The following is a 19,641-nucleotide window of genomic DNA, read 5'->3' as shown; positions in this document are numbered from 1 at the left end:
TCCGTGGCATACCACCTGCAGGCAATCAGAAGCTTCCTTCGGACAATACCCTTTCGTGTACCAGCGAAGCACGATATTGATCCGCGATTTCCATTATACGCCGAATGAACCTGTCGATGGCAATCTAAAGACAAAGGATATCCTCTCGCACACTGTTCAAAGCCCTTTGTCATAATATAATAATAATTCCCTAATTATCAGATTGTTCTCCTAATCCTACACACGAGCATTAATCCTTTGAGGGGACTTAGCTACAACCAAACGCGACCAATTCATTTCCGATTACATCGATTCACACCCACCTGGGCATATTTGCATTGCAAACACACCTTTCATATACACCTAGCTTGCAAACCAAAGCACTTGTTAAATAGATTGTCTGCCTTGTACTGTGTCGATCAAAAGAAAGAACCGACACTTACGTTTACGAGTATCTGCTACTTTTATAATTTTATGCAGTAGAGATTCTTCGCGTTCTACATCGTATGACACTCTATACTTACCAGAAAATTTCTCCAATTTTACAAACTATATACCTAACTCGTATTATAGGCGTTAGCGCTGTATTAACTGTGGGTATCAATGCTGCCAGCTATAGACGGCGTTTATTATAGGTAAAGTCGACTGTTGGTAGTATTATCCATCGTCGAACAATATTGGCTATGAATATCGTAGACAATATTGACCAGGTATAGCATCGACTACGGATAATATTGCACACGAGTAGCATTATCTGTTGGTAGCGTTCACGGCGTGTCGCGTGATCGACACCTAGCACTCGATATCGCGTGATCGGCGGTAAACGCGTAAAAGCGGCTATAAACCTCTAAAGAATGTTGATCGGCTGGGATATCGGAGCGTATATATAGGTCCGGGAGCGAAAGGTTTAAGCGGTGGAACAAGGAAGTTCCGCGAGGGAAAGTTCGGTCGGTGGTGCACGATGGCCGAGTGTCAGGGCGCATGTTACGTCGCATTGATTTTTGCGTTCGGCCTCGCGAGAAAGACGAGCCACGAGGATAGGAGAAAGACGACCAGCTGAAAATCCTGATAGACCAACGAAGAGAGCATCAGAGAGCGGGAGGAGAGAAAGAGAGGAGGTGACAATATGGCCGTGCAACCGGCCGGCAAGACCATCGTTTTTGTTATGACCTCGAAATTCGAGCGAGAAGTCGAGCGTTCGTGAACCACGTGCACTTCCGTTACCGGTTACTCGCCTTTCGCGATCCTTTCGCTCGATTCTCGTGCACTCGACGTCGCGGTTTTTCTCTCGCCAATTTTGGACACTCGTTCGGTCGACACCGAGGGCTAAACCAACGCGTCTCGAGAACTATGGAGCTCACCAGGTGACACCGATGAAAGGTAAACTCCGTATCAGTTTATTCTCTTCTTCGTCGTTTGCTTATCGTCTCCTTCTCCAGTCGTTTTATTCCTAGTCCTCGCAAATGTTTCGCGCGATCGAAGTCTTGTGTCGTCCCGATTTTAACCTTCGCGTATCGTGCACCCGTTTCCGTATTCTCTTTGATCATTTTTGCACGTCTTGCAGAGTGTCGCGAATGTGTTCCTTGCAAGCTTCGGTTTCGATACAAAAATTTTAAATATTAAACCTTCGATGGCTGCGAAGGTTAGGGAAGCATAGTACACTTTTTGCTTTGCAAATGAACTGATCCGCTAGATTTTCCATGAAAGTTTAATTGTAAAACCAATGGAACGTTCTACAAATCTAAGAATATTCTGTCGAAATCAATGAACAATTTAGACAGTGCCAAACAAGAACTGCACAGAAACGAGCAAAAATTTCCCTGAGTACAGTGACACAAATATGAAAGTGATCGCAATGTCATTAATGAGTAGTCATAAGTATCAAGGGGTAAGGCGTTCGTACTATAGGAGGGCATAGACGTCATTGATCTTCGGGATGAAAGAACGTTTCGTAATTGAATTTACGTCGCGCTATATCTGTCGGCGATCGAAGAAGAGATCGAAAAAGATCGTATGGTGGGAATAAGCAAGATCGCGGAGGACGATTTAGCGACGCGACTCGGTTTAACGACTCGCTTTCACGAGACGTGTCGCGTATAGAATTGGCGTACGGCCAATTCATGAGTAATCCTCGTTTCCCGTGAGCATCCCCGCACCAAACGAAATAAAGGTGAACGCAGACGTTCCTTTTTCGCGACTCCCTCAAGTTCCTTTAAATATTTCAAAGCATCCGTGGCGCCGGATTCGCTTTTCGTCGCTCCGACAAATCCTCTTTGCGGGAGCCACTTCTTTAAGCTGACCCCGCGGATACTCTTTGGACAATTTCTTTTATACCAAACGCTTTCCCGCAAAATGTTTTAGCTTACTGTCGTTTCACTTTGGTACATCGCTTTAATGACCCCTTTTTATTCTTTCTTCGTGATTTTTAAGAAGTTGACAAAAATTGAAACACGAGAAAAACTTGATTAACCCCTTGCACTATTTTGACGAGTCTGACTCGTGACGCACTTGTACCTCGGTCGTGATCAATTTTACTCGAATTTTTAGTACACTTCAATTTGGAGTTCAATTATAATTTGCATAGTCAACAATTGAATAATAACATATTGAAATAACATTTCAATATTTATGTCTATTTTAATATTATAGCTTAATTGGGCAGTTCTGACAGACGCACCTGACAAATAAGTCATAGTGCAAGGGGTTAAGAAGTTGAAAGATTTCGTCTATAAATCATTCTCTTCCGACTGATTATATCGTGGAACATATTGTGGAAATAGCGTATGTAGCGTTGGCAGACAGTCGACTATAAGTATCAAATGTGGATCACATTGTGGATAACGTTCTCTATTAACCGTGATTCCGAGTAACGATGACTATTATGACTCGTTCTATGTGTAACAGACTATGAGTAACGTTTGCTGATCAACGCGTTAACTATGAATATTACTGGTTATCGATAGCGTTGATAATTCGACTAAAAACCCAGACACAGCAGATCTAAAATTTCTACTAGCAGTCTTGTTTCTTCCATTTCTTTCACGCGTTGATAAGTTGTCGACCCAATTAGTAGTTCGTTTCATAACACTATCTAACACTATCGTTCTCCGGTCATAACTGAATGAAGATTTCTGCATGCACATTAGCGGGCTAGTTTTGGCGGGAAGCCAACGCGATTCGACGTCGAGGTGACACTCTCGTACACGCGCACGTGGGTCATTCTAAAAGGATGAAAAGAAACCAGTTTCGTTTGTCTTCGATTCTTTCCGAATACGTCCTGTTTCTTTTCTGTTCAACGAAATGGTTTTAGTCAGCGAAAAATGTTCAACGTTCGATAATTCGTTTTAATTGTTTGTACGAGCTTATGATCTCGTTTGCGTGTCCGTAGATCAATCTTCCGCAAAGATTCATGGGTTTGCGAAGAATGTTCCAGACATAACAATTCGTGCAACGTTGCATCGTAGATCAATGAAGCAGGATTGAAATTATTCTTTCACGACGCTATTTCTGGTTTCTCGGTATTTTGCTTTCGAGCCTGCGCTTCCGAGAGACACGAGACGAGTCGATAAATCTTTAGACAGGATTCGAACGTCTGCGAAAGTCGTCGGACGTTCGATCGAATGATGAACTCGTCGGTGGGGTCGTTGTCTTTCGTTCGAACCGAGAACGTCTGCCAACTTTTTCCAATATATCTGGAACCCTTTCTTTTCCTCGAGTTTCGAGATTTCAAGGTCTCCAAGGTTCTCGAATTCCAAGCTTCCCAAATGCTACAGTTTAAAAATCTCAGAGTCCCAAAATGTCGAGGTCGTAAAAAATTCCAAATGCTAAGGTTTTGAAATCTTTACATTATCAGGATCGGAGCCGCGGTTTGAGAATCCCTAACGAAATACAGCTTTCTTTGCACATTTTAATGAACGTGCTCGATCGAAATCGTTATCCGAGGACATCTAATTCTTCCTCTCGCTGTGTAAAGTTCCGCGTGGCGACGACGAGCGCAGGCTTACGAGATACAAGCGGTGAAACAGATCGATAAATCTCAAGAAGAGACGTGGTCCTCCAACCAAACTGTTCTCCCTACCATTGTCATCTTCGTGTTTTCTATCAATATTCGCCCCGCAGCTCGTTGAACCGTGCGAACGATCGGTGATCCCATAAAGGTTAATAAAGTTGACGAAGACGTCTCGTGGTTGTCATAGTGGCAGCGTGTTCGGTTCAGGGTGGCGTGCGTGGACACGAGGAGGACCTCTACGAATTCTGCCATTGGCCAACAGCCAAACGTGACTCATCGGCTGTTGGAAAGCCCGTAGGAAGAGTGTTTTAGCTGGATAGGTTCCGTTCCGTTCAGTTCAGTTCCGTTCGATCAACGGCATCGTGCGTTACCGCAACCCTCTTCTTTTCCAGTCTCTCGTTATCCCACGGGAGAGACGCTAAAACGTTTCGATTATATAGACCGAGAGAAATCGTGCTTTCTGCTTTGGGAGTGTCCTCGAGAGTCGAGGAACCCTCCACGGGAACAAAGGGAAGAGTTTAAAGAGGTCCTCGGATGATTCTGATTAACTGCGGATCGGCTATCATGGCCACTCGAAATCTTGGTAAGAATCTCCATTGCGCTTCTTTATTTTCCTACAGATTCGTACAATTTCCTAATTATTTCATCCCTTATGGTCACATTGCTCGTGCAAAGAGAATTAGTGAATACTCAGTTAAAATTGTTATAAAAATTGCAACCTTCCATTGTGCATTCGATTGCAAACTAAATTTATCAACTTTTAGATTGTTATACATACATACTATATGATAAAAGATTTGATAAAAAAATTAATTGTCGAGCAAAGTAGAAAGTATTAATTTTTGTTTCGAGTTTTTCATTTTATCGAGTGAGTGGTTAGAATTTAAGAATATAGATGCGTTTCGTAAAGTGGATTCTTAAGGGTTGCTGCACGTGGCATTTCGTGATCTGCGGTGATTTCATGGTGAAACATGGTGTACGTGGAAAACGCGTTCTAAAACTTGATCGTTCTACTACTAACAATCAAACGAATAATTCAGTGACGTTAACAGTGACAAATAGCAATGAACATTTGATTCGATACAAAATTAAACATAATCCTTAAAGTTCATAGAAATGTATTTTCATGATGCTTCGTATTTTATTAAATTACATGAAATTTCCTTGTATTGTTCTTAATAAAATTTCCAATAATTCGTCGTTGGAAAAAAGTGCGAAAAGAAACCACGCGGTCTTCGACTGTTGATAAACGACGACAATGAACGTGAAAACGTAGCGAGTGATCGATAACAATACTAGGAAAGCAACATGTACGTACACGAACGATGGAAAACACATTTATCAGACAACACAGAGGATTTTCTCCCCCTGGTGTATTGATTTTCTTGATACACCACTCTCCCCTTGTGCCTTGGTGAACGTTCGGTACGCTTACGTACATGTCCGTGCTCCGCGTGAACGCGATTATCGATTTTTGACAGCTGCTGTGAAACGTAGCTCGCCAGCAGCGTGTCAGAAAAAGGGGTGCACCAGGTCTACACGCAAATCACCCTCTTTCTCTCTTTCCCACCCTGTTACGCTGTTTACTCGACGATCCCACGCGTCCCGCAACTGCCATGCTTCTTCCACCCTGGACAACGGCATTCTACCCGACAAATTTCAATGATATCATCGCTGTTCAATTTCAATTTCCACTAATTTCGTTATACCGAGTTGCTTCATGCGGGACGAACGCGTTGCTCGTTGGCTGCAAATTGTAATCGCTGCCCGGGTGAAAGGTAATGCTGATTTTCGCTGCAATTTCGTACGGAAAATAGAAAGCAATTTTATTTAACCTCGAGAGATTCATATGCTTTGGTGTAACTAGGTTTTTTATTGGAGATGGAACTCCGGAGCAAGCATGTTGCTTTTGAAATTTTGGAAATTTTGAAATATTATTACTGATGTAAGGTATTTTATACTATACGAAATCGCGTTTGAACCCTGTACAACCCTATGTCCAATTACAGCTAATATGTCTCGTTCCTATAAATTAAACTCACTTTTAAACCTCCAAAATATGTACTGAAAGTAATTAAAAAGTACAAGGGGTTGAAAGCAACTGTTGCGAGAATGATAAAGATACATTCGATATCGTTGCAGGTACGGATGATGGAGGAGCGGCTAGTGAAGGGTGAATACTGCTTGAGCACATCCGGCGTTGGCTCTCCACCGCATTCGCTGCCGTCAACTTCCGGTACGCAGAATGACAAGATCGAGGACGTTCACTGTGCTTGCATCTCGAAGCTAGAGACACAGGTCGAGGAACAGGTAACAACATTAATTTATTTACTCGACAAAGCTCGAATCTTCTATAAATCTAACACGGTAGTTAGTAAGCGACATCCGAACTTCCAAGTATTTTTGAACACGTAAACATTCCCGTATCTATGACGCATCGGATCACTGCAGAATGCTTTGATAAGACGATTTATCGTATCGAGATAAAGCAACAATTCAGAAATACAATTGCACATTGCTTGCAGAGACAGTTGCGGCTTCAAGACGCGAGGCAGGTAGAGGCGAAGGCCGCGAGGATAAAGGAATGGGTCACCAATAAACTGAGGGAATTGGAGCAACAGAATCAACATTTAAGGGAACAGAACAACAAGTGCAACCAGCAATTGGAGCTGCTGAGAAATCACATTACGAATATCGGCCTGAAACCACCTGTGAGTCGCTTCCGCTCGATGACGCATACGGTTTAAACTGTTTTTAATACTTTAACACCCGCGAATTTGAGAAAACCACTTGTTCGTATCAAGATTACCGAGATAATCGTGTTTACAAAATTATATAACGTAACGTAATTATATTTATCGAAAGTACAAGTAATTGATAGGAAGTAATAGATAGAGTAACTTTCTAGTGTATTTTCCGTAGTTGTTATTTATATAGATAACGGTAACACTGTAATTAAAAATTTGCTTTTCGCCAGAAACGAAATTGAAGGGTTAATTTTGTTGCAGGCACCCACAAGAGCATCCTTGTCCCTGGAAGTGGATTCGACGTTACGAAGGCGATCGGAGAGCCTCGAAGGAACACCTCAGGCGGTTCCGGAAAGCGTGCAGAGTGCCGTGGCGGAACCTCAGACAGGCACCAAGCATCGAAGACACCTGTCCGCTTGTGGAACGATACAGCGAGGAATCACCGCCACCAACATGGATTCGAGGTGGAATACACGTACTTTCTACCACGGTTTCGAATGCGTTTTCTTCTCGCCTCTCGTAATATTCGCTTCCTTCCGCTTCTCTACTAGCTCTACCTAGCGTCGTCCGTCAACCTGTATCGTAATAAACGTCGTTGTAAACGTGTTTCGATTCTCCTTGGGAGGTCTCACGACGTGATAGCGGCGCCCGACTCTCGAAAATGTGGTACCCTGTAACGTCCTGGGACTTCCTGCGGGGATCTCTCAACCCGTATACTCTGTTACCTCTAAATTTTCAGCACGATAGATGATCTCTTTTCTTTTTTCTTCGAATTCTTCGTACTCTTATCGATTCGAACGTACACTCCGTAGGCTTCCTTTGTACCAAGAGGCTATGTAGGATAACGATTATATGGGTCAGGCTCGTTTCGTACACTCCTTGGACAATTCACGTAGACAAATTCGAGTTCTGCTTAGAAACTTTCGCAAACTCTAGGACTTTCCTAAGTTCGTTCCTTCCGAGCTCCTTAGACCTTCTCTAGGAGGACACCTAAACTTAATTAAGAATAACTGTAGCGTAACTAGGATTTCACCGCTTGCTTTCGAACTTAGAACGATAGCCTAATCTATGTCGATGGAGAATATAGACAAACGTAAGCGGTCAAATATTCCTTCCCCTACACTTCCTCTTATCCAATGGAAGCCTAAACTGCACATGACCACACCACCTATATACATACGAGCATATAGCGTATAACATTGATGCTTGTTAATCGACTCCACCGTAGCGAAAGGGTTAATTAGTTCCCTGTTTTATGCTTGCCATTCTTTTTCTGCTCTAGCCTACTGTCCGAAGAGCTGGCGGCGGCCGTCGAGAATCTGGTGATGCTACCAAATATACCGGGTATTTCGGAAACGAGCAGAGACAGCGGAAGCTCGGAAGCTGTCCACGATTATGCGGAGATTTACACGCCTAGTAGAGAAGGGATGAATTGGGCTCAGAATGCACAGGGTCCTCGACCGCCCACTCCACCCCTGCACCGATTTCCCAGTTGGGAGGCTAAGATTTATCAGGTATTTGACCAATGTACATTGAAAACACCGTTGGTGACCCGTACAAGTTAATCGAGTTAGGTTTGCTTTGAAACCGCAAGTGCTTGCTGATAAACGAGATCTGAAGCGAAACGCGCGCGAAGACACGTTCCCGAAGTTGTTGCAATTTGTAATCAAATAAACGCGACATTCTGTGATATTGTAGGTAGCAGACGGTGGGCTTGGCATCGGTCCACCGACGAACGAGGAATCCGCGCCTTCCACGATGACCAACACGACAAGCTCATCGAAACATTCCCAAGCAACAGGACACAACCTGACTGCGCACAATTCCCAAGGCTACTGCGATATTTCGGTTCCAGTCTACGCAACGGTCAAGGGTAGGTCTTTTTCTGTCAACTATCTACGCACTTGTACTTCTAAAAGTTTTCGCGTCTTACCTCTTTGCACTTAAGCAACATTCGTAGATTTGATTTTCATAAATTTTTGGTGATATAGGACGAGCCAGTCAGATCAGGTCCATGCCATTCGGCGACAGTTCCGACGACAGTTCAGATGGCGAGGAACATCCCAATCAAACGGAGACGAACACCAGAATCACCAACAGTTCGTCCGATAACACGGATTCGTCGCTGGGCAGCGGAAGCAGTCCGTCGAAGAGCGTGAAAACCACCAGCAGCCTTAGTCCTGCGAAGAGAAGCTCCAGCGGCTCTCCCAGCAAAAGCGTGAAACGTGGTACGCTTCTCTAACGTCGTCGAGTCTTTAGACTTTGAAAATTCTACACTCCGCAACTTGAGAATTATTTCGTTGTCGCAGATACCTCGTTGGAATCTGGCCTGTCGGAAGACTACGCGATACCTCCTGACGCGCTCAGCTCGACTTCCCTTGAATCTAGTATGCCTAGCTTACTGATGCGCGTTTCTGGCGAGAGTCCAAAACGCCAGGAATCTCTGGAAAAGACTGGCCATCTCGCGAAACTCGGTGGCAAACTGAAAACATGGCGGAAAAGGTGGTTCGTGCTGAAGAACGGAGTACTCACCTATTGGAAGAGTCAGAACGACGTGAATCGAAAGCCGCAAGGGCAGATTGTGTTGGATGAAGTGTGCAGGTATATACCTGCTTTACTGCAAACTTTATTTAAGAATGTATATATTAAACGGAATCTTTGTATCAGGATAAACAGGGCAGAAGGCGCAGCTACGTTCGAGATAGCAACGGGCAAGAAGACGTATTATTTAACGGCAGACTGCATAGCGACGATGGAAGACTGGATAAGAGTTCTACAGAATGTACAAAGGCGGAACGCGACGAAACTTTTGCTCAGCAAAGAGGACAACAAGCCAACGATACAAGGCTGGTTAACGAAGGTGAAGAACGGGCATGCCAAGAAGTGCTGGTGCGTCCTCATCGGAAAAATGTTCCTTTACTTTAAGTGCCCTAACGATACGGTAAGTCCTCAGGCTTCCAGTACGATCCGCGTTAACTACCAGATGCAGAGTTATCAAAATATCTTTTTTGTAGAATCCTATTGGACAAATAAACATGAGGGACGCCAGAGTGGAAGAGGTAGAGCACGTGTCCGACAGCGACAGCGAGGAAAGAGACGCCGAATGTCCTCACGAAAGGACGATTGGCATCTTCCCCACTCATCAAGGTCCTACGTATTTGCTGATGCCCCACAAACAGGAGAAAGATAATTGGCTGTACCACTTGACGGTCGTGTCCGGTGGAGGACCCAGCGCGGGAACCCAGTACGAACAACTGGTTCAGAGACTGATGGAAACTGACGGAGATCCTAGCTGTGTTCTTTGGAGACATCCGTTGCTGCTCCATACGAAAGAGAATATCACTAGTCCACTGACCAGCTTGACATCCGAAGCCTTGCAAACCGAGGCCATCAAGCTTTTCAAGGTTAATATATGCTAGTTAAGAATAGTAAATAGCAGTCAACGCGTTAACGAAACTTGTTAAGAAGAACATGATCGAGAAAGGAATATTTTTGTACGAACAGGCTTGCCAATTGTTCATGTCGGTGGCAGTGGAGCAAGCAGGCATAGACTACCACGTGGTATTAGCGCAAAACGCGTTACAACAATGCTTAGATCAACCTGAACTGCAATCTGAATTCATATGCGCACTGGTAAAGCAGACAAGTCGTCACACGCAACACCGTTTGGGCGTACAGGTAAAAAAGGCCGCCAGACTTGTGTCGCTGGGTACTGCGCGCGTTGTAAGTCCTGCTTATTGTTTAACAAACACTCTGAACCCTGGTACCATTTTTGCAGCTAATCGATTTTAGTAACGAATGTCTTACTTATTGGCTTTAAAGAAACAAAATTATCGAACCAGCAGCAAGATAAGAGAAGTAATGTTTAAACAAGTGTATTTGTTGCTTTCGCGTTTGAGAAATGGTACACTGGGTACGCTTAGTCAAGTATTATACGTAAAATATAATCTAATATCGATGTAGCGGTGAACTGTTCGTCTTTTCTTTTTCGTTTTATCGTTTCTCCTTTTTACGGTACCTAACTAATATTAATACGATGTACAAGCTGTCGTTCGTTTACCAAAACAATAATACTTGACGAAGTTTCTTTAACAAGAAAAGATTTTAGTTTTAACATTCATTCACATTTTCATTTTCATTTGCTGCTTTACGTGTGCTATACCTAGGCTACTCTACATCGCATGCGTTTTATTCAATTTTCTTTGTTTTATTTTTTTTAGACATCGTCGTGTTTTTTGAGTTCGTTTAATTTTATTGTGTATCTTTGATATTTATACATGATACCCTGATCACCCGTACCCTGATACCCTGATCATGTGAGCCGAACATATTTCGACAATTCGTTCCATCTTGCTTAGAGAATCGACAAATTTCTTCGTTCTTTTTCTTCTATCCTTCTAGTCTCGTATTCATTGATGCATTTATCGATTCATTGTTCGAATAGTCTTGTCAAAATACGTTCTGCGGCACACACACTTGCAGAATGGTATGTTGGTGTACATAAGAAACCACACACAGAAAAACATCTTTTTACTAGATTGATTTTTTGTTTTCTGTTTCCGTACATTTTTTTGCTCGATATAGCTCATTATAATATATATATATATATCTACAAATATATTATATTATATACTCTGTTTTTGAATGCTGCTTAGAAGAATTAGTCTTTGATTATAATTCGGTCATAGACGGTTATTTAAGGAGATAAGAAACAGCTATAGATGCTCCTTACAGATTCGAATGTGTCCCGTCGTAGAATGCGATCACCGAGAAAGTTCGAAAGCTGTGTGCCACTTTGTTCCTTTTTTCGATACATGATATAATACAGTGATGGGCAGATCAAGTGTCCGGCGAAGAACTCACGAGCACGGGCGTACAACAGAAAACTTGGCTACCGGTATTCTCAATAATCTGTATTCTAGTATGTCTGCCCACGTACGTCGGTATTCACTCTGGCATTCGACGTGTTTATCGGATTTAGTTAGGCTAGATTAAGTTAGGATCAGGTTACATTTATTTGCTCTAAGCCGTACAAATTCTAGAAGTGGCTCTGCTCATGCATCGCTTCCTCGCGGGCGCTGCTACCCATCATTGGTACAATATGAATACCATACAAATAGTACACTTGCAGGAAATATGCTTTCGAGCTGTAAGGTAGACTCACATGGCCTATACAAAAAAAAAGTAAAAAAAAGCAACAAAAACGCTTCTCTCATCCACATATCTCTTAATTCATTCAATTGTTTTTTTCTGACGATCCATGCGTTTTATGTGATTAACATACATAGAGTTATGCGTTGATTACTCCGATTTCAATTGCTTTATAATACTAACAGTCATACGATGATTCGAGTGTTCCATCGATCAAAGATATTTCAATTGTTAACCTAAGAAACACATATATCTCAAATCAGTTATTTATTGATTGATGTCTATGTGATCTATCAAAGTCTATTCTGGTTCATCGAGATAAAAATAAATAAAGGGAGAATACGGTATGAAGATGGAGCGCGATTTTATTGAAAAAAAAAGAAAGTAGTAGAATTAGGTCTGGTTCAGTCCAGGAATATAGTAGTATGCCAGCATACCATTGCAGCAGCTCCTCCTCTGCGCCACGCAATCGCTGTTCACCTGCGATACGCAAAGTCCCGCGGCAAATGGCAGCGGTGAAAATGCGGACGCACAATCGACGGCCTCCACTTCTCACAGTCCTCCGCTCATGCAGGGCCATTCGACATCTACGATTCTGGACTGCAAAACTAATCCTGCCCAGTACGTTCTTATCCAGGGATGGCAGCTGCTAGCACTCGCTGTTTCACTTTTCCTGCCGAGAAACAATCGGCTACTGTGGTACCTGAAGTTACATCTGCAACGAAACGCGGACACCAAGTAAGCACTCTCTGTTTCCTGTATTTTTCTTCTACGTTAAACTGTCGAATTGTTGCCTTCAGCTGAAACTCTGTTTCAACAAATTAGATTTACAAGAACAAGAATATAATTTGTCAAACGTTTCCCGTAGAACGGAATGTGGTAAATATGCAGCCTACTGCGAAAGAGCTTTGGAAAGGACGCTGCAGAACGGCGGAAGAGAAGTGAAACCATCTAGAATGGAAGTTCTTTCGATACTAATGAAGAATCCTTACCATCACTCCCTGCCCCATGCGATACCGGTTCACTTCTTAAATGGCACGTACCAGGTTGTAAGCTTCGATGGTAGTACAACGATAGAAGAGTTTCTGAATACCTTGAATCAAGAAATTGGTTGTCGAGATGTTCATCAGTCTGGTTTTACATTGTTCAGTGATGATCCGATCGAGAAGGATCTTGAACATTTCATCGATCTTCAAGCAAAAGTACGTATTTAAGTTTATAAATTATAATTAATTTAATGTTCGGATGTATTAATAAATTTTGTTTAATTCCAGCTGTGTGATATAATCTCAAAATGGGAAACTGCTTTGAGAGAGAAAGGGTCAGGGAAGTTTGAAAACACCAGAGTGATACAGTTGACGTATAAATCGAGATGTTATTGGCGACAGGCAGCCAAGATGGAGACCGACAGGGAGAGGCTGCTTCTGTGTTACCAAATTAATCAGCAGGTGGTGCAAGGCAAATTCCCAGTGAACAGAGATCTTGCATTCGAGCTTGCATCGTTAATGGCGCAGGTGAATTGATTATACAGAGATAATGATAAGAATATTGGTGAAAAGCGTTAGAGTACTACTACATTTTTCAGATCGATTTTGGGGAGTATAATAACGACAAAGCACGAGGCAGTGGCCCAGGAAGTAATCCCCATCATCTCGTGCTTCAAGCCCTGGACAAATTTTATCCTCTGCGATACAGAACAAACATTACTGCCGAACAATTGAGGCAAGTATCCAACAGAAAGAGAATAATTTTCAACCTTCGTTAGTCTTATAAAAATACGTTTTTATCGTTGTAGGGAAATGCAAGAAAAATTGCAAGAAAAGTGGATCGCCTTAAAAGGTCGCAGTGTATTAGACTGCGTTCGCATATATCTAACTTGCACCAGAAAGTGGCCTTTCTTTGGAGCTACACTTTATCAAGCAAAGGTCAGTAAGAAGAAACTCTTTCGTTGTTAAAAATTAATTTATACACCCAATTCGATGATACAAATATTTCGTATACCACAGCTAAAACAAGCTGAACCAATAACTGTTTGGATAGCTGTTTCCGAAGACAGCGTAACCTTACTGGAATTACAAACAATGGCGGTGATGTGTCGTTACAACTATGCAAATATAGTCACGTTTGGAGGATGTTTAGATGATTTTATGCTTGTTGCTTGCCCTGACGAAGGTGCTGCAGAACAGAAGCTTTTGTTCGCACTTTCTAAGCCCAAGGTATATCGCGTTACAGTGCTGACAAGATTTATGAAAACAAGGTCTTTTAACGTGTCGTGTTTTCGTAGATTCTGGAAATAACTTTATTGATCGCCGACTACATGAACGCCTTGGGACACGCTTTACCTGGAACTCCACAAATGAACACGTTAACGCGCAATGGGTCTCATAGATCTATCAAATCGACTCTAAGACCTACCACTGGTTTGTAGAAAGTAAAAGCATATACAGTGCAATCTCGCTATATGGTTTCCATTTATATGGCCCGTTGATCACTAACGACAGAACAAAGTTAGAAATTTGAAAATAGTAATTTTGAAGGCTGTATAGCGAGATTCTATTGTAGTTTCATATTTCAGTTTCATCGTTATGTCTTAATCGTGAAATAATTGAATCAGGTTCAAGCTGTCTTCCAACACAACCGGATATCTTAAAGTCGACACCAGACCACCAAAGACCTTAAAAAGACTGGTGCATCAACTTCGAACATAAAGAAGCAGGGGAATACGTAGTTCTTGGTTTATAACAGTTTAATTCTACCAAGGCACTAAGTTTAATACTCGAAGGTACTACCAAGCTGTACTATAAAAACCCGTATAAAAAACGATACACTGGACGATGCGCAGTTACATATTGCGCTGTAGTTGATTTTAGTTGCATTTTTGTGTAAATTAGTAATTGAATGCTTACGAACGACGTTTATGTACATACCTGACAGCATTGAAACTCTGTGGTCCACGTTAAAGCGGATTAGAACGTGGTGACTGAAGTTAATTGAAACGATTTGCAACACTGCCTAAAGTAAAATTAGTATGTCTGAATCACATCGAATAGAGTTTCATTGAAAAAGCTAAGCAATCATTGCTGAAACTTTTTTGCTACCGTATTTATATACCAAATTCGAGACGTTTTAGAGTAAGTTAACTAAAGAAAAAGCGACGTACCACATACTGTGTATATAATTTAATCAGAGTTATTGGATGTTTAGAAGTCTAGTGAGTGATGGCAGCGATACCTTTGTCTTCAATATGAGAGTACGATGACGTAAATTCTTACTTCTTGCCAAATCGACCGCAGGCCACGTACGAGCTGCAATAGAAAAGTGCAGCCATGAACACCAATGCACACTTGATCGTTATTACTTGAGAATAAGTATGCAATTTTTTAAACATTTCTTTTCAATACAAAATGCGTCGGACACGGTGACTGTACTGTACTTACCGTTACAAGTTCAAAATACAATTTTAATTATTTTATAACCTTGTACGCTAATATGTTCTAATCATTAATGTTTTAAGTCGATGAACTTTCTTTCATGTATGATATTTCGCAGTTTCAAGTAGTCACCCACTGATCTTGAACAGTAAGTACATACAGTTTTTAAGTCTCGTTTAAAAGCTCAATCGTGAAAACAAAAGATTCTTTGTACGAAAAGTAACAAACAAAACTTACATATTGTCATATTATTTTGATAACAGCTAGTCTCATATTTTATATTTATTTAATATCTAAGCAAATAAGTTTGTTTTATATAAGGACACGACCAAATAGATATAATGGGAACGCGTTTTCTTTAACACGTATGAGGAGAGGTCACAGCTGTAAGACCAATTTTAATCGAATTTGTTCCAGTAAGTCTGGAACAAAAATAAGCAGCGTCGAGCATCTTTTGCTGATACATATTATTTGCAAAGATATCTAACAATTAATTTGTTAGCATGCAGATAGTCTTTATTTCTAATATTAATTTGTAATAATTAATTTCATTGTATTTTGTATCAACCCTTCAATTCCTGTGTCTTGTCAAACATAAATGAATTGCATCTCTTCTAATAATCAGCTTGCGTTTCAAATTGATACAATGTTGCAATTTTTTTTTAATAAATGTATAGTATAGAAAGTACTTGTTTATTTGTTACAAAATTGAAAAAGTCATGCAACAAAAGATGAAGAAGCGTCTGCTTATTTTTAATATAGATTCGCCAGAACATGTTCGATTAAAATTGACGTCCTCACAGCTATAACTCTTGCTTGTTAGTATCGTTCCTGGGTAATATACGTGCAGCATTTTTTGTACTAATTAAAAGATGATCCCATCATATTGTATAGAAGTTTTGTACTCGCTTGACGTGTCCTACATAACTAGCAAAATGTCTTCCTTCTCTTTAGTACCCAGAAGTAAATAAAAAAAAGGTTAAAGGTAGGGCTTTCGTGCAATACGTACAAGACTTCTATAATTTTGTAATTCCTGAAATAGGCTGAGTATGATTGTGCCTCTCTGAGCAGTATAGACAAAGTAAATTCTATGCACGGCTTTGTTTAGCGCATTGAAGATTTATATAAAATGAAAACGATCGAACCTCAGATCACTGGGAGCAGTACAAAGATATGCAAAAAAACGACATTTTGTCTTTAATTTTTATAATAACGCAATGAGAAATGCTACTATGTGGGTGCTTAGCACCCTGTTGTATTATGAAGCAGTAAAAGAGTCATTGATCTGTAAATATTACCGTAGGTTTAAGTTTCTAAGTATAGTAGAATGACGAGAGGGCAGCTAATGAAAGAAAAAGTTACAATTGTCATAGAAGTCTCCTGCGATCGTCGAGCTGTCTATGGAATATTCTGCTAAGCCTACCACCTTACATTTCTATTTATTATTTATTCGCATAAAACGACGCGTAAAAGGCACGAGCGGTGTAAGCAGAAAACATTGTACTATTGTACAGAAAAAAGAAATAAACTGCTCGAATGTGCACTTTAAAAGACTATTTATTCAGTTCAAGTATTAATCACAATAATAATTATCATTTCGGATTTGTCGAAAAGCGTATAACTTATTTTACATTCCACCCACAGTAATGTGTTCATACATACATTTAATCCACTTCCTCCAGCCTCACAGGATGAGTTAATGGTATTACTGATTTTTTCTTCACGTCCCTTGATAATGCTTTTCTCATGTCTGAAATGCAGATATACTGTTCCTTTTACCGCACATTAATACCTTATACTAAATGTTGAGCTACATTCTACTAGAAGTAGACAATTTGAATAAGTTAAGTTACGTACCAAAAGCATTTTCATCCGGATCCCCATTATAATACTCTAAAACGGTTCTATATACAATATATCCCAATTGCTGATACATTTTAATTGCTACTTTATTACTAACTCTTACGAAAAGATCCACAAAATATGCTTGTTTCCTGTAATAATGTAACACATTTTCAAATATAAAATATATAATGTTATATCATTAAATTATGTCTTTGTAAAATTTACTTTTCTGAAACCTGCTCTAAGGATTTTATCAACATTGCAGCCAAACCCAATCTTCTATAATTAGGTGACACTGTAAGCGCCGTTATGTGACCATGCCAATTCTCTCCTTGCCCCTCTGCCTTTCCCATGACTGATGTGTTTTAAAAAATGTAAAAATTTATCCATCAAAAATATACATATAATAAGACATGTTAACACATTCATTACTGTGATGAGGCTTATCATACTCTTGGATATGACTTGTATTTCTCAGATATAAGATATTTATCCTGCATGTTCGTTCTTGTAACAAATGTGTTAATCCCATAATATAAAAATGTGAACTTACTATAACCCATGATTTCACCACTTGGTGATTCTGCCACTTGAAAATATTCTGGCCAATGGGCCAAGTAATGCGTATAAAAAGAAAGTCCATACTATAAACAAAAATATTAATGAAAATATATGATTGATGCAATTCAAACAATTGTATTAATACAAAAACAGAATTAAAGGATACTGTTTCCGTGAGGGGATCTAAATTCCTATAAAGAAAATGAAATAATTAAGAAAGCCGGTAAACGTTTTTATTTGTTATTGTATTTATAGGTTAAGAACATTGTCAACCCTTAAAATGTATATAATTTAAAACTTACACGTTATTAAACTTGAATAAATCGTTGCACGTAAAAGGTCTAAGAGTCGTCATATTTTAAAAATTCTGGAGAACTAAATAAGGAAATAATAATGGATGTATAACTGACTGCAAAATGCCAGAAACTTTCTACTATCCATAAATCACGTATCACTTATGGTTGTCTAACAACGCCGAATGGTGGGGAAACTACTGAAGTTTGCTGAGTTGGACAAATCGAGTATAATATCTCGCTGAATGAACAGAGATTATTATTGTGTTATGGCGAAAAGATACAAATTATTACCTGCTTAGAAATTTAATGTGACATACAAACCTTTATATTTACATTCAGTTTTGAAATAACAATAATTACAAAAGTACGCCTTATGTTATTTAAAAACAACAATTTTATTAAAATTTTCATAAGAAAGGAATACAAGCAACGTGTTCTCCGTTAAAAATTTGAAGAATTTACGCGAACTTACGTTTACATTTGTTTTTATACAATATTTATCAATATTAGTATCCATCGATGCTTATAATATGATTCCGAAAATGTGTCGTATCACGATAAAGTATGAGATATAACATATTTATCTTAGACGTTCTACAATAATGATTCAATTATTCTTAATGATAAACATTTCATGTGAATGACAAGACTGTGTCAAACAATCTTTAAAAAATCATTATCATGTAACTTCTTTATACAAAATAGTTCAGTGTTCTGTTAATTACGCTCCCTATAACTTTCAAAAAATTTGTGTTATATAAATATAAATCAAAGATCCTCAAAAGCTTCTAAGCACCTTTTACATAGAACTCTGATATTAAAAATATCATTATTCAATATTACTATACAGCATAATCATAGCTTTAAATAGGAAAATATAATATTCTTTAACTACAACAAAAAAGAAAAACATTTATTTAAATACGTGCATGTAATATTGGCACTAATAATAATAAAATAATTGTTTTATATGTAATACACAAAAATAACATTATTTAAAAGAAAAGAGAAAACTTAAAACACAACCAGGCACAACCAACTTATGGTTTCTTCGCTTCAATTCTATTAGATTTTTATATTTCTTCTTATTCTTCAGTTATATGTAGCTTGCATATACTATACTGATATTCTATTAAAAAGTGTTTTGTACAAAATACTGAAAATTTCACTATTATATTTTATAATTCGCACAACATAAAAACAAACTTTTTATGCAGTAACTATAAAGTGATGTATACATTTTACTGTAATAAATACAACCATTCGTTTTTAGTCACATTGATTCCTATTATTAATGAAATTTGACTTTTCAGTTTTTATTGTACCACATATGATATTTTAAATCTAATGTAGTTAAATACCTCAAAAATATTGGCCCTTATAACAAAGTATATGTTGCTATGCAATTAGTATTACATTACGTTGATTTGTTCTCATCATACTCTTAATAATAAATCAGATTTTGGTTTTTACATTATTCGCAATCATCAACTTTTGATTAGCAACACAGTCAAGATTTGCTTCATGTCTTTACATTTAACCAAATAACTTTAAAGAATACATGTTTATAATTCAAAATATAAATTTTATTTAGAAACTTAATCATTTCTTCTTATGTTACA

The 19,641-nt window shown here is 39.3% G+C and overlaps 2 protein-coding genes across 15 annotated transcripts in view; one reads left to right on the top strand and one right to left on the bottom strand.

The window, feature by feature from the left end:
- The window catches only part of LOC100877340 (uncharacterized protein CG43867), a 97,079-nt gene extending 80,211 nt beyond the window's left edge, over nucleotides 1–16,868 (top strand). For 6 of the 14 annotated variants that reach the window (XM_076529086.1, XM_012293644.2, XM_076529089.1 and 3 more), the window contains 18 exons: nucleotides 6,131–6,298; nucleotides 6,514–6,699; nucleotides 6,997–7,199; nucleotides 8,018–8,249; nucleotides 8,434–8,608; nucleotides 8,727–8,963; nucleotides 9,045–9,336; nucleotides 9,403–9,676; nucleotides 9,750–10,139; nucleotides 10,240–10,458; nucleotides 12,332–12,624; nucleotides 12,755–13,088; nucleotides 13,161–13,400; nucleotides 13,472–13,608; nucleotides 13,682–13,811; nucleotides 13,893–14,102; nucleotides 14,171–14,306; nucleotides 14,501–16,868. In XM_076529086.1, coding sequence (XP_076385201.1) covers nucleotides 6,131–6,298; nucleotides 6,514–6,699; nucleotides 6,997–7,199; nucleotides 8,018–8,249; nucleotides 8,434–8,608; nucleotides 8,727–8,963; nucleotides 9,045–9,336; nucleotides 9,403–9,676; nucleotides 9,750–10,139; nucleotides 10,240–10,458; nucleotides 12,332–12,624; nucleotides 12,755–13,088; nucleotides 13,161–13,400; nucleotides 13,472–13,608; nucleotides 13,682–13,811; nucleotides 13,893–14,102; nucleotides 14,171–14,306; nucleotides 14,501–14,565 — 3,921 coding nt within the window. In that variant the 3' untranslated portion in view covers nucleotides 14,566–16,868. Of the gene's footprint in view, nucleotides 1–1,338; nucleotides 1,360–4,343; nucleotides 4,572–6,130; nucleotides 6,299–6,513; nucleotides 6,700–6,996; nucleotides 7,200–8,017; nucleotides 8,250–8,433; nucleotides 8,609–8,726; nucleotides 8,964–9,044; nucleotides 9,337–9,402; nucleotides 9,677–9,749; nucleotides 10,140–10,239; nucleotides 10,459–12,331; nucleotides 12,625–12,754; nucleotides 13,089–13,160; nucleotides 13,401–13,471; nucleotides 13,609–13,681; nucleotides 13,812–13,892; nucleotides 14,103–14,170; nucleotides 14,307–14,500 lie in introns of those variants that run through there. The other 8 variants (XR_001097053.2, XR_001097052.2, XM_076529091.1 and 5 more) reach the window with 8 other exon arrangements.
- Nucleotides 16,857–18,764, bottom strand: Naa20A (N-alpha-acetyltransferase 20 A). The gene is made up of 6 exons (XM_012293645.2): nucleotides 18,026–18,764; nucleotides 17,890–17,914; nucleotides 17,716–17,806; nucleotides 17,388–17,517; nucleotides 17,175–17,311; nucleotides 16,857–17,067 (listed from the first exon to the last, which is right to left on the bottom strand). Exons 1-6 carry the CDS (start codon nucleotides 18,076–18,078, stop codon nucleotides 16,982–16,984), a joined length of 522 nt encoding a protein of 173 aa, XP_012149035.1. The 5' UTR covers nucleotides 18,079–18,764; the 3' UTR covers nucleotides 16,857–16,981.
- Nucleotides 18,765–19,641: the final 877 nt, after the last annotated feature.

This window comes from Megachile rotundata, chromosome 2 (assembly GCF_050947335.1).
Source record: "Megachile rotundata isolate GNS110a chromosome 2, iyMegRotu1, whole genome shotgun sequence".
Taxonomy (NCBI): Eukaryota; Metazoa; Arthropoda; class Insecta; order Hymenoptera; family Megachilidae; genus Megachile; species Megachile rotundata.
Note: the sequence above shows the minus strand (reverse complement) of the source record. Positions and strands in the feature narration are given on the sequence as shown.